Source organism: Heptranchias perlo, chromosome 28 (genome assembly GCF_035084215.1).
Source record: "Heptranchias perlo isolate sHepPer1 chromosome 28, sHepPer1.hap1, whole genome shotgun sequence".
Lineage (NCBI taxonomy): Eukaryota > Metazoa > Chordata > Chondrichthyes > Hexanchiformes > Hexanchidae > Heptranchias > Heptranchias perlo.
Window position 1 is genome coordinate 29,597,308 of NC_090352.1, and position 18,079 is coordinate 29,615,386.

The window sequence follows — 18,079 nt, forward strand, 5'->3', positions numbered from 1 at the left end:
GGCTCCTTCAGTGAACTTTTGACCCCAGAAGCTGACTTTTGAACAGCCTGTTTGGTCTTGTGATACTGTGGTATGAAGAATTTACCTGAACTTATAGTTAATGCAAATTTCTGCTCAGGCATGTCTTATCAATCCAAATCAGGGCCCATTAATTAAAGGAACGTCTTAGCAAACAGCATTTACAGAGCTCTGTTCACGGACCATAAGCTTCCTTAAAAGAGCAACATCCAGCTCAGCTAGGCTTTCTGTACAAACCTCTTTTAAGTGTTTGTAAATACAATACCAGTGTGACTTACACCAATTGATTCTCTTTATAAAGTTCTTCCTCATGCCACATACCATTCCACATTTAAGCAGATGAATGGACGAATAACGTGCCAATGGCAACCTCTGTAACAAACTACTGGTAAGGACAGATGTGCCCAGGAGCACCCTGGGGTGACCTCTGATGGCCCCTCCCTTCCTGTCAAGGGATGAATAGCCTCTATTTCATTTTTTTTTTAAATTGATGCTTCTCATTGCTCAGTTGGGACCAGGAATTAGTTTTGTGGAGAAATCAATGGATTTAATATCCTGTGTGTTACTTTCAGCATGCATGTTTGTTTAAATTCTTGCCAGTACTATTTGAATGCAGTCGTCAACCACTTTAAAAGAAACAGATTAACAATGGCACTAAAATAACACAGACAGGAACATACACAAGCAGGGTAACGGAACAGAGGGAATTAAAACCACAGGTGAGCTAATCCCACCCTACCAATCTGCAGCAGCAACCTGCAAGTACATCGGTGCATTACTCTATTGACTATCTGCTTTACAGCCCATCTGTCAGTCAATGGCCTAAAGGACCAGTATCAGCACTCTCAGTGACCATGACCTGAAGGACCAGTATCAGCACTCTCAATGACCATGACCTGAAGGACCAGTATCAGCACTCTCAGTGACCATGGTCTGAAGGACCAGTATCAGCACTCTCAGTGACCATGGTCTGAAGGACCAGTATCAGCACTCTCAGTGACCATGGCCTGATATTCAGCACTGTCCTCTGGCAACGAAGGCACCAACCAGAGACAAGGGCTTTGAATGACATCACGCAGATGGAGTCAACATGACTGCACCCATGGGTTTCTACTCTGGCAGCAAATAAATCACAGTGAAGTAACTTGATAGACCAACTGAGACCTACAGGTGCAAGTTAACTTTTCAAAACAGCGTCTAGGGAAGGGTCCAATATATTCAACAAGGTACTGACATTCATTATTATCACTAGGTTTACTTAACATATTGGTACCAATACACTTATACAGGAAAAAATACACTTACGCCAATATATGTTTTAAAGTTGTGTCAAGTGGTGTACCATTATTAATTTATCATCACAAGTTGCTCCCACCCAAATTGGCAGCATTATTATAAACAGTACTTCATCCATGATGAAATTGTATAGTGCTCTGGTCAGACTGCAACTTGAATATTGCATCCAGTCTGGTCACCAAGAAATGAGAGAGGCGTTAAAGTGTGGGAGGCAGTACAGAGAAGAGTCACAAGGCTGATCCCAGAATCAGAGGCCTGAGTTATGCGGAAAGACTGGATAGACTTGGGTTTTCACCCTGGAAAGGAGGCGTCTAAGAGGTGACCTTATAGAGGTAAATATGGTTGTTTAGGATATAGAAAAAGTTAACCATTACTTTCAACTGAATTGTGGGAACAGAACTAGTGTGACACAGGTTCAAACTCGTAAAAGATAATTTTGGGACTGATATCAGGAAATTTTTCATCATACAAAGACTGATCAATGTGTGAAATAAACTTCTGGGTGGAGTAATGCGGAGATAAACCCTGGAATCATTTAAGAAACAATTGGATGCTGCAGTGGGAGGGGACATTAGGATATCTCTGGATGGATGAATTAAAATGGGCCGGATGGCCTTCCACATCTGTAATCACCTTGTGATCCTAGTGTTATGAAAGAGTGAATCTGCTTATTTTAAATTGGTTAATACCTTTGTTAAAACAGCAGACAGTGGAATTTATATGAATGCTTTTGTTTTAATATCACACAGTGCGGTTTCAAGACATACATGTATGGACACCAGGACCGACTCCCTGATTGGCCATTTGCGGTCTGGGCTGATGCTCACAGGGGGCCCTGGATGGGACAGTGCAGACCCTCAGCCCCTGATTTTCTGTCCATTCATCTAAATGGTTGAAAATCGGGGACTGCAAGCCCACCATTTCCCGACCAGGGCTCCCTGCGAGCGTCACTTTGAGCTGGTAGCACTCAGTCGGGTAAACGACCCTACAGTAGCACAGTGTGAAAACAGTGTAGTACAGGGGATTAACCTTTCCTAGCAAGCTGTACTAAATGCTGAATTAACAGAAACGCACTCTTGCGAAACTGGACAACACCGTTTGACACAGCAAATACTGAACTAAGCAAAGAAGCTGATAGACATAAACGGCAAGAAGGGAGGGAAAGCTTAGAGCGAGATTCAGGAGTGAGCTGCTGTCACAAAATTCGAGTGGCGCTGGCGGGGGTCTGGGAACTGGTCACTCAACCACCCTCTCAGCAGGAGAGATTGAAAAGACCTGAGGGACGGAGGGAGCAAACACCTCAAAGGGAAGAACTCACAACCATAAAACGATAGAGGGGTGAAATTCGACTCGCGTAGTAGCGCTAAACAGGCAGTGTAGCAAGGGCTGCCTGTCAGACCCCCCGCTTGGTATTCAGTGCTATTGAGGTTAGTGGACCTGACTATCAGGCAGGGAGGCGGACAATACGATACATCCGTTTTGCGCTACCGTCCAAGTTGAATATCTAAACTTACATGTTGGTACAAGCATTAATACAAAGAATTATAGTAAGAGTGTCCCTCACCTGTAAAGTACCCGCCTGATACACAAGACAATGAATCTGAGCAATGCGCCAGCTCGTATTAAACCTCCTCACTAGATTCTGTCAGCCATCTCCCCAACTCAGCTAAACTCAGCTAAACAGTCCACTCCTCTTACTTACTTCCAATTATCTGATGATCCAAGTTTTTTTATTAACACTAAATTCCCACTTTGCTGTGTTATGTATATGGCTTAAGTCAAATAATTGGATAATTCAATTTTCTTAGTGCAAGAACGACTCTGAATTATCCAAAGTAGATTATACTTGTGGCGAAACAGAATAAAAAGTTGTGTTTTTTTTAAAGCAGTAAATTTGAAACGCAAATGACTGCAGAACAACAATGTTGATAGGATTCAGCTCATTCACTGTGTAAAAGGGTTATCGAGCCTCGTGTCCAAGCTACGTTTCCCACCCTTTGTCAAAGCAAGGCCCGAGTATTAAAATCTCAATGCACACCGAGGAAAAGCACACAGCGTGCAAGGCCCACAACAGCATGTGATACATTCTTATCACCTGTATATGGAACACAGCATTTACTACATGTATACGGGGCAACAATCACACTGGAATTCCTTCCCATTGAACCGCTGACAATTTGAAAGATAAACCCAATAGCTACGTGCACACTGTCACCCCCAGCAAGCCCTGGCTGTAACCACGACAACACCCTCATCATGGCAGTGATAAATCCTACAGGATCAACAGTACTCGCTGGTGCTACACAGATCATTGCAAATAATATTATGCAAACTACAGCAATCTTATATGAGTACCACTTTTATATAAAACCATATTGACCTGTATCAAGCCCAGGTAACCACCTCTTTCCCCTCCACCAACACCACATCACATGCACTCCATCCTATATCTTCATCATCTAAGTGACAAGAGATTGTTGTTGATGAATTACAATCAGTAATTGATCTTGGTGTTCAGGTGATGAAGAGAAACTTCCCAAGATTGACTCTGATGGTTTAAGGTGCCACCTGAACCTCTCGATGAGCTTACTGCCTTGTAAACCATCCTTATATTGGTCTTATCCAAGTTTGATTCCAGGAGCCGGCTCCCAATGTTTATGCCGTTAAGTCGAGTTTACATAAACCCACACCACACTTGCAGTCCTGGTTTCACTTGGATCTACGTATCTGCTGCCAAGCTACGAAAATCAGATTTGACATCAGAAATTCTAGGGACTGGCTCACAGATGCCGGGCTTCAGGAATCAGACATAAAGAAGATCAGTGCAAGAGGCACTGCCAATTATCCATTACTGTCCACATGATCTGCACAGAGTTCAATCATTTCATTTTACATGTGAAACTCTCTTAAGCTACTTATATATTTTCATCCCTTTCCCTTTCTACAGAGCTCCACATACCATCAATGGCCCAGAATACAGGCAGGTAACCTCCTACAGGAACCCTGTCAAGGCTCCTCTGTGAATGGCCACTGGAAAGGGCATGACAATCTCCCTGAAATGTTTACATCCCTTTGTTTAAGCAGGAGCCTGGTGTTTGTGTCCTCACAGTGACGGCCAAGGTCAGGGACTGGTCACATGGGAAGTACAAGAGGCACAGGCCTACATGCCTCTTGCTTCACGGCACTGCACGCCTTCACCTCCCACATGCTCATTTTTTCTTCTTCCCAGTTTGCTTCCCACTGGATGCAGTTCGGTGGGCACCCAAATTGCCACTCCTCCTGTCTGAGTGTAGACAGTGAAGTTATTTCATCATGCAGATCATCGCACCCAATGTCCACATCCACACAATATCCAACGGGCGTCATTGGATAGCAGTCAGGAGCTTTTTTCTCCCACCGTCACCCTTAAGCCTATTGTAGAGTCCCTGATCCAGCTGAGATCAGGTGACTCATCACACAATAGGCAACAAACTTGGACAATTCAGTTCCACACTAAGCAGTGCATTTCCCAGATAAACCAGAAATGTTCATACTTTTTATCATTGTGGACTACTTAGGTGTATTCACATAATACCCCACTGACCACAAACATAATTTAATTGAAAATTTGCCATTAAACTGCAAATACCTCAGAATAGCAGATCTTGGGGTTCAGATTAGGATGAAGGTGCAGCACTGAGAACAGATTTTTCTAAACCCCCAAGCCAAAGAAGTTCATAAAGGAGAAACCAGCAGAGTAAGATATATAAGGAATTGAGTTGCCTTGACTTCATGGGCTGGATAAAGGGAGTTCACAAGCCAAAAATGGCCCATAGCTGGAATTTGGACACCCCAGAGCTAAATCATTTGTGGGGTTCTGCCTGCAAAATTTTTAATTAAACAGTATAGTGAACAACAAAGAAATTTATAGACACTGGCTTCCCCAGCATAACTCCAGCAGAAAGTCCACCCTAACATCCAGTGGAGTTATACCAGCTCCCCAGCATAACTCCAGTAGTAAGTCCACACTAACATCCAGTGGTTTTTAATGATAGTGTGTAGAACTAAATTTGCAGGAAAACAGCTCTGAATTGAAGAAAAGTGGAAAACACTTTGAAAGCTGCTTAGTTGTTTGTGTGCTGAAAGATTTAAGCACCATTAGGAGAAACTCCTCAGAAACTGCGATTGTTTAATGAAACCTTTGTGGCTTAAAACAACGCTGTTAGTGTAAGTATCAGTCTCCACTAACCCTTTAACCTGAAGGTTTGTAACTCTTGTCATGTTTTATCTGTCTTCCCCAAGAGGCAATTTGATTTGTGTCACTATTGTGCTTAAAAGTCCTTAAAACCATTGGGTAGCGACTGTTGCATGACAAGATAATGATCAAACTTTAAGGGAACGGGCTTCATAACCACCCTATCAACTGTGCTGACTTTTACAGATGTGTCTGTCCAAACGCAAAACCACAAGATAGTTCTTTCAAAGAGGAAAATGAGCCATTTTAAAAATAAATCCATGTATCCATCAGCCAAGTATTTAGCATCCCAATGAAATATGATAAACATCCCAAAACTGTAACAATCTCTCTGAGGTGGCTACATTGGCTGCAGGGAATGTAGGGCACAATATACTTAAGAAGTAGATGACACACTGGACTTATTTACCAACCCGAGGATGGTGCTATGTTTAGATATTTGGAATTTAATGGTAAAAAATCATTCAAAATTCAGTTGCCAGAGATTCTTGTGTCACACTAATAAGGATCCCCTCTCCTCTACCGCTCAGGAGTATTGCTGGAGCAGACTGGAACCTGGAACCTTCCTCGTCTGTCTGCCATAACCAATTTGTGACTTGATTTCTGGCGAGGTTCTGGTTTGAAATTAGCAGACCAAGGCCATCAGCTGTGCATTTTCCATTTAATGGTCTTAAATTTAAAGGGGAACCCTCACTATTTTGCAGAGGTAATAATAAATCACTGGCTTTGGAAGGAGCTACGCAACATTTTCAGCGTAGGACATGATAACGTTACACGCAAGTGACGTAACGCTGTAAATGCTGCCATGTTGCTGCACTGACATCATCACACTGCGTGTTCGTAAACATAATGTTTACATTCATGTTCCTCCTAATTTGCATATATCATAATTTCCTGACACTCATGGAATTTGGCCGTCCGATTTAGGATTTATCCACCAATGAGGCAACAGCACTAAAAACAGCCCTTTCCAAACTTCCCGCCCAATAAAATTTAAACAGGATGAACCTGCAAATAAGAAATATAAGCACAAATGGGAGTGAATTTCCTGGGCTTCGAGGGACAGATTGCCAGGGGTTGGGGGCTGCGTGTGATTGTAGAGCAGCAGGTTGGAAATCCCTGACTTTAGGCCATAATGCCACTTTGGATAAACTGTGGTTTCCATAAGATTAGTTAGTGGCAGAATCATAAATATGGTAATTCTTAAAATTAAAAATCACTAAAAATCTGCCATAAAGCACAAAGAAATTAAAGTGCGGGTAGGCTGATGAAACCAGAACAGTATACTCCCAATGACCTCATTTCCTAGGGTTTTAAAATCAAACCTTGGCGTTACCTAATCACAACTTCTGCATTTAGTCTTTGCCACCTCATTGATATCTTGTACCATCGGCCTTCCCCAGGGCTCTCACTTTAAAAAACGCTTCTCAAAGGTAAGCAACCAGAATTATTTTTGACATGTTAGCATCACTTGATTGGTCATACAGCCATGAAATGAGCCAAAGATAATGCTACTCTCCACTTTGTTCAGTCCTAAAGTGAGGCTCACTTATCTCCCACTTTCCAGTTCTAACAAAGGGCCTACGTTAACCTGTTGCTTCTTTTTTCCAGCTGCGTATCTCCAGAATTTTCTGTTCTACACAGACAGTGACCATTGAACCTTTTTCTTGCTGCAATAACACTATGAATGGTTTCACTGTGTACTTTGTAAACTTACTGAGAATTCTTTTTAGTGCCAGAAGAAAATGGGTGCTCTCACCTGCTCTCCTCATGTGGCAAGAAATAGCTGGCAGGGGAGTGGGTAGAGAGCAGTTTGCAACCAGACGCAACCTGCAATACAACATGAGAGTTGCTTGGCTGCCCATTCGCACACTACAGCCACCGTTCGCAGACCAGCCATGCAGTATAACTGCGTTCTAAGTGTGGGCCTAATAAATAGCACCATACTTACTGCTACAAAGTCACTCTCTTACCAACAATTATTAACCATTTCTACCACACAGCTCACGGGGAAGTTAAATGATCCAAAACCTATTGCTAGTTGCAAAGAAAACTTTGTAATCTGAAGGGTTATGATTAAGGTGAGTATAGTTCACCCTGTCGCGTACAGTTTATAAATTTTAAAGAAGGAACACATTGGTGTTGAGTTACAAAAATGTTAATAAAGATATTCTTTGCCTGTGTGCCCCGGGAAAGGTTAAAAAGACTAGAGTTCATTGACTTATTCATGCACTCCCCTGCCCTGCATTATTCATTTCCTGAGCTAATTTCCTCCTTTTTCGAGACCTAATCAATATCAGCACCAGTCCCCAGCAAATTCACAAATTCTCGCCTCCGACACGCCTGACCTTTCGAGACCCCTATCCCAATTCACAGACTGCATTAAGGAAGGACCATCATTCCTGGCTGGTAAAGGAGACCGCAGAATGGGCTGTCATAGCATCCCATAGACTGGACAGCTCCTGCTGGCTGAGTCTGGAGCTAGGAACATAAAGGGGAGGCCCTTAGCCGCCTTGCAGAATAAAGATAAATGAACATGGATACAATTCTACAAATGCAGTCCCCTAATATAAAAAAACAAAGGATGTCATGCAGTGACTGAGTACACACTGGAAGGGTAGGAGAGATCAAAGGGGAACATGGCTCATTCAAAAGAGCTTGCTTAATTTTCAATTAAGCATGCATAATGGACACAATGCCATGACAACACTGACTGCATGCTGTTGCATTATTTTAGCCTGAGTGCGACACTGAAAACAGCTGATTTTGCTGACAATGTGCTTGTAGGGCGTCTTGTAAGTGAGTGGCCTATGACACTAAGGCTGCATTGCAGCTAGTCAGGATCAGCAGAATGAGCCCCCACCCCCCCGCCCCTCTCATACTTGGACAGCGACCTCACGTTGACCTCCCCACGACCCCACTGCTTGTCAGGTTCCTTTGTTTGGATCAGTGGCTTGCTGACTTTAGTGTGTAGATCGCAGGTACAAGAACAATATGGATTGTTTTCTGATCTCTTCAGAATCACAATGACATTTGCACTATCACTCACTCAACTTTTGTTGGTTTGTTTCCGTGCTATTTTTTCGTACCGTCTTTTTAAAAATTCTATTTTTCTTTACTGATTTTTTTTTGCAACTCATTCCCCCACTGCCCCAATTTTCTCCCCCGTTCTCCCTTCTTCTCCAGGGAGTGCTCATTCACGCCGAGGTATGGTATGGTGGCTACCAGCAGGCCATTCAGTACCTTGCCCTAATGGCCATTCATCACATCTGAGCCCAGGGCCCTGCACACAAGCTTCCCCAGGGTTGAGTTATAGGGAACCTGCTCACACTCTTTGACTCCTTCAGACCTGGCACCATGCCTCACTACTGACTCCATTCCCGCACGAGTGAAGGACACAGTCCAGTAGCTCCAAACACATCAGTCTGGCTTTTAACCCAGCCCGCCCGGCGGGAATTGTGTGGGTGGGAGGAGGGTTAAAATGGCAGCCAGGTTGAAGCCGTTGCGTTTCCCCCCACCCACCTCTCTATTTTAACTGCTGGGGTTCTGGCCAGGCGAGGGCCTAATTAAAATATGAAAGTCGCAGCCTGATGACATCATCGGCACCGCAGTTTTAACTTCAAATGGCGAGTGGCCCGCACAGCGCCAAAACCACCAGTGAAACCTGGCGTGAGGCAGCAGAAGGGCCAGGAGAGGCCAAGGTAAGTTAATGTTTGGAAGGATTACTTGGGAGCTCCTCCAGGCTCCTGGCTCCCGCCCACTGGCCTTGACGTCATTCCCGCCAGCTTCGGGAAGGAGACTGATCTGCAGCATTAAAATAGCCTGAGGCCTTGCGCGGTCAAGTCTGGGGGGGGTGGGGGGGAGGAATTCCCACCCCCACCCCCCCCACCAGCCCCCTCACCGCCCTCCCACCCAGTCAGTACCAAACCTACCCCAGGTTAAAATCAGGGCTATCATTTTTTTAAATGTTTATTACATTGGGAGAGGGGAAAGCTTGCTCTGTGTGCAATAAGCCATGTCTGGTGTACTACATGGAGCTGGGTGATACAAGTGCTTACAGCAACTTTGCCACCTTTGTGTGTGGCTGCCTCAGGATATGTATAGAGCCCCAGAACGCAAACACCAAGTGTCACTACGTGCTGGGTTTCTACCTGTCCAACACACTGAGAAGGCTGGGTCTGGCCACGCTGGCCGACCAGGCGCAGAACGTCCCGTCCAGCTGGACCATTCCCCCTTCGACCACAAGACCGTCAGACAGTGGTCGACACGAAACGTTCTGAGAGTCCTGCAAGAAAATGAGAGGGTGGAATCGATCGATTTCTTCCCCGACCAGACGGTCGATGCCATTTGGCAGAAAGTCTCGTTGCCAGAACTGACCAACAGGCACCAGGAAATAGCCTGGATGATGGTGAAAAAGGCCCTCCCAGTGCGGTCCTTCCAACACGCAAGGAACCTCAGCACCACCGCGAGCTGCCCTCGAGACTGTGGCGGGGAGGAGACCGTCTTCCACCTCCTGATGGGCTGCCCCTTTGCACAGAGGGTGTGGAGAGAGATGAGTTGGTATCTGTCCCGGTTCATCCCAAACAGTTCGGTAACACAGGACGCTGTGCTCTATGGGCTGTTCCCCTGGACGCACACCGAGACAGATATCACCTGCGGCTGGAAGACCATCAACTTGGTGAAGAAGGCCCTTTGGTCCGCCCGAATCATGCTGGTCTTCCAGCTGAAGGAGCTGTCAACGACCGATTGTTGCTGACTGGCACACTCCAAGGCCAAGGAGTACGTGCTGCGGGATGCACTGAGGCGGGGTGCGGCCTATGCAAAGACTCTATGGGGAAAGGCCACAGTGTAAGGCCACCCCACCTTGTATTATACACCATGAACTGTATGTACAATGTATGATGCATAACTGTATTGATTGTACTGGGACTGTCGAACTCTACTGTATGTACTGTTACAAATTGTATGACCTGTATTGTATTGTTTGAAGCATGACTTGAATTGCATTGTACGTACCTTTACAAATTTTATGAATAAAGTATATTTTTGAAATAGAAAAAACTTTGACAGGTTCTCATGCCAGGGTCACAAGCTGCCAACTCCTGGAAACACCCCAAGCAGAGTGGCCGTCCCTGGCAACTGGGGCTGGGAGTCTATGGGCAACAAAGCACAGTCCAGACCGGACTGGATTAGACAGGGGCTTGGCTCAGGATTGGGTCAGAGGAGTTGCTGTGAGGTTTGGAGTTCCTGAGGGAGGGGGCCATTCCTGGGATAATGCAGCTGTCGAGAAGCTCAATTGGGCCGAGCTAGCCAATGTTCGCAGTATGACCAAAGAAAGCTTTTGCACCACAGCAGCTGGGAGCATTTAAAACAATTAATATTCAATATGATTTCCTTCACTTCCAGTGGATTAATGTGAGAGGACACCAGTGGTATGGTATTCTTAAATATAGCCCTAACAACAATTCATTTTCTGTATAATGTCCCATCAAAGAGATGATAAACATTATTATGCCTAATTGTAAGCATGACAAACATAAAACACATTATGTGGGGCTCGTGTTAAAATCCTGGACACACCTCTGTTGGAGCTATTCGACCAGAGGGTGGCATCCCAGCTGAGCCCAATACAGTCTTCACCCAACATCACAATCATGCACCTTCAAGTAAGAGTCACTGGGTTGCAATCAGGCTGATTTTCAACCAATTCTAGCCAAGGGACCTTGAAACAAATTGTAGCATCCACCAATTGCTGCCTTGCTGAAATAAATCAACTCACTGGGACTTTTCTAGACTGTAGGCTCAGTATTATACCACGGTGCTATCAATACTATACCATGGTGCTATCAATACTATATCATGATGCTATCAATACTATATCATGGTGCTACAATACTATATCAAGGTGTTATCAAAACTATGTCATGGTGCTATCGATACTATAACATGGTGCTATCAATACTATACCATGGTGCTATCGATACTATATCATGGTGCTATCAATACTATATCATGATGCTACAATACTATATCAAGGTGTTATCAATACTATATCATGGTGCTGCTAATACTATATCATGATGTTATCAATACTATATCATGGTGCTATCAAAACTATATCATGGTGCTATTAATATTATATCATGATGCTATCAATACTATATCATGGTGCTACAATACGATATCATGGAGCTATCAAAACTATAGCATGGTGCTATCAAAACTATAGCATGGAGCTATCAAAACTATAGCATGGTGCTATCAAAACTATATCATGGTGCTACAATACTATATCATGATGCTATTAATACTATATCATGATGCTATCAATACTATATCATGGAGCTATCAAAACTATATCATGATGCTATCAATACTAAATCATGGTGCTATTAATACTATATCATGGTGCTACAATACTATATCGTGGTGCTATTAATACTATATCGTGGTGCTATTAATACTATATCATGATGCATTTACCTGCTGACCCATTCGGGAGGTACAGCTCATTTTAAGGCTTTATTTTCTTTTCCTTTAAATCTGCACTCTGAGTGTAAGTGATTCTCACCTCCTCCTGCCCCCATTGCTCAATTTGTACCCAGGAGGTATTTAAGGATGTCCTAGTTATGGGAATCACCTGGACTCTGCTCAAGACCTTCCTTCATGTGAAGAATGAACAGCATGGACCTGTATCCAGCCACACTCTGGTGCAACATGTTTCAGCACCATTGCCCAGCACCATCTCAAATCTATTTTTCATTCATTAAAATTCCATTCCTACTGGTACTCTGAGCAACTCTGATACACTTTATATCTGGATCTCCCAATGTAATCATCTGCACCACCCTACTTACATTACAGGATCTCCCACTGGGTTGAGAAAGGCATTGACAAAGGTTGTGGACGCCCACTCGCTCTCTGCACTACAGTCCAAGCTAGGACGTCTCGCCGGGAAGGTTACAAAATGAAGAATAAGGAACATTTTTGACAACATTTTTTTTGACCTGGCCAATATTTATCCCTCAATCAACATCAGTAAATAAAAAACAGACGATCTGGCCAATATCCCATTGCTGTTTGTGGAATCTTGCTGTGCACAAATTGCCTGCCGCATTTCCTACATTACAACAGTAACTACACTTCAAACGTACTTCATTGGCTGTAAAGCGTTTTGGGGCGTCCTGAGGTTGTGAAAGGCGTTATATAAATGCAAGTTTTTATTGCTATCTTTCTTTTATACTCAGAATACAAACAAGCCGAGGTTTTCAATAGTCACTGGGAAGTGGGAGATGTCACATACGTGCATCCCAATCACCTGGAAGCAGCAACGGTTGTTGGGCGTTGCATTGGGATCCAATATCAAACCAAAGACCCTTGTTTGAATTCTCTCACTGATCTTACGCCAGAATAACTCTTGTGGCCAGATTTATATTGGAGGCTTCAGAATTGACACTATCTTTAACCTACAATAGTATCTGCAGTGTCAACGGGAGGCTGCTTTCCTGGAATAAGTTGCTCCATTTTTTTGATGCTGTAATTTCCTCTTAAAAATATATCGGGATTCCACTTAAGAGCCAGGGACCTAACACTGATAGGACAAAGGACTAGGATCCCTCATACATTGTCATTTTGTTTATCTTTAAAAGGTACACTGCCCTCCTTGTAGTGACTTGCATGATGTACAATGGCAAAACACCTTTTGTCATCAATTGTGTCTGCCACTAATATTGCTATACAGTACTTCAATCAAAAATAAACAGAACTCCACAAAACTTCATTGAAGTAGTTTGTGCTGCACCAGATTCATGCTGCTAGATGCTTCAGACAGTGGTTCCTGGCTGATAGGAAAAGTGCAAAAGCAGCCCAGGGGGACCTATCATTTGATTTTCACTCCATCCCTATGGGGAAGTACCTGAACTCCACTGCCCACCCACCCATCCCAAGGGACAATTTGCATCTTTATTTAGAATAGCGTAGGATGTTACATTTCAATGCACCACAGGTCTGAAAAGGACCTACATCCTTAGAATCTTATCCCATATACTTGCTCAGCCTCTGGTCTGTTTGATTAACTCAGAATTGGTATGTGTACTGATTTAACCTCCTGTTCAGAGTAAATGGACATCAATCTCTATTAAACTTCTTTTTAGCAAGAAAATAATGGAAAAAATATAGAAATCCAAACTGAGAGTTCGATGTGTACTTTTTGTTGAAGAAAGGTTTTGATAAAAGGCCCAGGAAGCGCAAATGTTAATGCGTTTTATTCACTCTTTATGTCGCCATTAAGAGTTTTTATTCACTCTTAATGGCGACATTTTCCCTCCCTGTGACTGCTATCAAACCATACACCTCTCAACCACTCTATTTTAACTGATATATCCCAACATTTAAAAGCAACACAGGCTGACAAGCCTCCCAAACTGATAAACTCCCCGGTTCTATGGCAAATCGTACTTTTCACCCCCAAGTGCCAACCTGAGTTCCACCTTTCCAACACATTACATTTTTAGCGGGTAGATTGGCATAAAACAATGGGCAACAGCTTACCGTGCTTACTTGAGGGGGATGAGTTTGGCTGCGGGTGGTGCGGAGAGCTGTGAGACAGCAGCGCGTTCATGTTGTGCGGCTGAACACTGAACGCATCCATGGCAAGTTTCTGACGGAAAGCTTCTTCCTTCCTTCGGTTGGCAAACCAGTTATACACTCTGACTTCTGTAACCAGATTTGATCCCAGTCCATGTGCTTTAGAAGGGGAGACCCCTCGTTGTATGCATTCAGCTCTGAGGTGAGAAGTGATAGTAATGCTTTAGATAGTTTATCCGTGCACTCTTGAATGCAATTTTACCATTAAAACTAACTGCTTAATTATATTGCATACTGTCACTTATTCTATCTCTGTAACCTCCTCCAGCCTACAACCCTCCGAGATCTCTGCACTCCTCCAATTCTTGCTTCTTGTACATCCCTGATTTTAATCGCTCCATCATTGGCAGCCGTGCCTTCAGCTGCCTAGGCCCTAAGCTCTGCAATTCCTTCCCTACACCTTTCAGCCTCCCTCTCCTCCTTCAAGACGCTCCTTAAAACCTAACTCTTTGACCAAGCTTTTGGTCACCTGTCCTAATATCTCTTCATGTGGCTTGGTGTCAAATTTTGTTTGATAAAACTCCTGTGAAGTGCCTAGGGACATTTTACTACATTAAAGGCCCCATATAAATGCAAGCTGTTGTTGTTCATTCATATAAAAATGCATTTTGATTACAAGAATATAAAATTGCACTTAACATAAAAATGGATTAAGCCATAACACAGACCTGTTTATAAAAACAGATTTGAATACAAGACTTTTTCACTGTCGAAGGGAATTTGGATAGTGAGGAATGAGTTCACAATCAAGGTGTCTTTCAAATCTCAAATATGAAACTGAGAGAAAGAACTATGTTGAAACTTAACATCCTTCTGTTTTTTACTGTCTTTCTGTTTCTTTAAAGACATTGGCTGAGATTTTCTGCTCCTATGCTCACAGCCCCTGATTTCCCATCCATTAAAGTGAATGGGTTGATAATTAAAGGCTGGTGAGTGCAGAAGAGACAATCCCAGTCATTCTACTTAATAGTAAGTGCAGATGGCATCATTGGTGGAACTGGCTGAGATGAGTTACTGAGCCTGACAGTGCCACATGAGGGAGATGAATTAAATATACACAGTCACACTGGAAGGGAGCATCCAAAATAGTGAAAAGCAAAATTTGGCTCTTTACAGTTTTAATCATTTAAAACAAGTTTGTTGGGATTTTCTATAGCAATTTATTAAAAACTACATTTCCCAATAACACTTGCAAAATCCACCCCCCCACCAAAAAAAAACGTGAAGCTGCATTTTCTTATAGAACTCGGGATTGATTCAACTGAAAAACAGTATGGTCCTTCACTGTTAACAGATACGTGTGCTGGATCAATCAGATATATCAACAAACTAATCGCAAAGCCTATTCGTCCACAGGTAGCATACACCCTATTACCTTAAAGTAACCCTTTCTCAATGTCTGTACATCTCCTCATAATTATTCAACTCTTTTACAATGTTAGGCTCAATAATTAGCACCAAATATATCAACAACACTCACTGGTTAAACAAAAATATTGCCTCCCCTCCTCAAAAAAAACACAACAGAAGACAGAAATATACAAAGAGAGTTAAAAGTTAATCAGAAGTCTTTGTTATTATTTAATCTTGAAAACTTTCACTGATAGTGAGACACACGTTCAATTAATTATTCTAATGTTGAACTGCGGGTCTGTTAATTACATCAACTCTATTTTGCCCAGAGGGAGCGCTCCAATGACTAAATTCCATTAAAAACTGTAGAGAAATCTAAAGTAAAATATCTAGTTTGCAACAGAAGTTACATTGTCTGAAACCATCATTTAAGTTTGACAATGTCATGATTACATTCCCATTGTTTGATCAAAAATAGGACAACATAGTGACAGCAGCACACAGGCCAATGTTGACAAATAAAGCGTTGGTTTTAAAAAGATCCTAAAGAGTCTTTGAAGTGGTTTGTAATTCCACTCTACCTGTATTCATTTCCTGCCCCCTCTAATTTTCTCCCCTCTTCTCCTGAAGGTGCTGGCACGTAGCACGGTCCAGTTCACAGGGCCGGCGACCCTCTGACACCTTGCTCAGGTGATCATTCTTCATTTGTGAGCCCAGTGGTGAGTGCTGGCAAGCTATTCCATCATGGACGGCATCACAGCCGAGACTGGTCCTGTTCTCACCTGATGCGCTTTGCAGCGGGAGTCACTGGATCAGGAGTGGGAACCCAGGCTGATTTGTCCCCTCCCCCACTCCTGGAGTGGCTGAGGTCAATGGTGGCACCCCTACTGCAGCCATGGCTACGATCAACTGACTCAACACCGGTCAGAGATCAAACCTGGGTCCTTCCACACTAGTACTTACCAACTGAGATACCGAGCATATAGTTTTTTTAAATCACCAGCATATCACGGCTTACCTGTTGCATTCCTCAACTAGTGCCTCCCGTTCCTCCTTGCTGGGGTTCTTTTGCCTCTCATAAGCCTGGTACAATATCTGCTGGGATGCTGGTCCCCATTTAAACCTGTTGCGACGCATCTTCTTGTTGGCAGGTTCAGTGCCCACCTCCTCAGCCTGCCCTGAGGCCTGGTCTTGCTGATTGAACTCTGGAAAGAGAAACAGCAGCTGATCTGGCCTGCTTTTGTCTGTCATATTGTTTCCAGTATTCTGGATAGTCTGGTTGAATTCTGAAAGAGAAAGGGTAGATTTGACCCAGCCAATACACAACAGGAACGTCTGATTTATATATTCTTACAAATAAAAATTCATGACAAGATATCAACAATCTGAGACCAAAATAGTCACAATCAAATCTCATCAACAAATGCTACAGAATGAAAACTTAATGTGGAAACACAGCACAGCCTTCTATTGCTCTCTGTACATAGAATGTACAGCACAGAAACAGGCCATTCGGCCCAACTGGTCCATGCCAGTGTTTATACTCCACACGAGCCTCCTCCCATCCCTTTTCATCTAACCCTATCAGCATATCCTTCTATTCCTTTCTCCCTTGTGATTATCTAGCTTCCAGTTTATCTAGCTTGTGGTTCGTTATTGGATATTACATTATCTTATAGTAAAGCAATGTAACATGGTGAAATTGTTAGCTATAGGCTGGAACCAAATTCAGTAGCATTTCAAAGCTAGTGTCTTACTAGACTAAAGGAAGACACAATTCTACAGTTTCCAATAGGAACCAATGGTGGTGTCACAGGAAGTCATCTGTGGTAAAATATTAATGGTGTGATCATTTCATTGCCCTTTATAAAAGGTATTTCATTTTTTTACGAATTCACTGCGACTGTCAAGGGGCGGGATGCAATTGTCGAGGAATGGAAGTTTTCTAATTTTTTGCATTCAGCATCAAACACTCCCAGAGCAGATATACCCTGGCCAAGCTCCCTGTAGGCTATCCAACTGCGGGTTTAAATTTGCACCGTGATCTTATTAAGGAATAAGTTAACACGTTTGTAAGAAATTCCCCCCAACTATTTTAAAAGCTTATTTATTTTAAACAGGTTTTTAAAATATTGGACGCAATGGAATTTCCTACGAGCACAGTAAAGCATTTGTTACCAATGTCGCACAGGGCAATTTTAACCAAACTGTGCGTTACCCCAATCTCAGAAGAGTGTCCTCAGCTGAACCAGTGCACTTTTCACACCAGCCATCCCTCTGGCCTCTCTTAGTGAGAAAGTTGTTTTAGGGCCAAAAGGTGTAGAGTCATGGACAGTTTGTGTCGTAACCTGGGATGATATTTCTCAAAACTATTACAAAAAGATCCTTCCATAGGCAAAGAGACAACTAGTTCCTCTTCACTGTCCTTTTAATATTTACCACAAAAGATCTCTTGTGTCTTTCAATATTCATTTTCAAAAGCTGGAATGTAATGTTTCTATGCTTAATTGCTTAAAGTCCAATCAGTTTCCA

General features: G+C 43.0%; 1 protein-coding gene across 6 annotated transcripts in view; it reads right to left on the reverse strand.

Annotated features, from left to right (window-relative positions):
* The window catches only part of hnf1ba (HNF1 homeobox Ba), an 84,464-nt gene that overhangs the window by 59,128 nt on the left and 7,257 nt on the right, over nt 1-18,079 (reverse strand). For 2 of the 6 annotated variants that reach the window (XM_068008303.1, XM_068008306.1), the window contains exons 3-4: nt 16,566-16,752; nt 14,099-14,331 (exon numbers count right to left, since the gene is read on the reverse strand). In XM_068008303.1, the coding sequence (XP_067864404.1) occupies nt 14,099-14,331; nt 16,566-16,752 (420 nt within the window). Of the gene's footprint in view, nt 1-14,098; nt 14,332-16,565; nt 16,834-18,079 lie in introns of all 6 variants that reach the window. The other 4 variants (XM_068008302.1, XM_068008305.1, XM_068008301.1 and 1 more) reach the window with 2 other exon arrangements.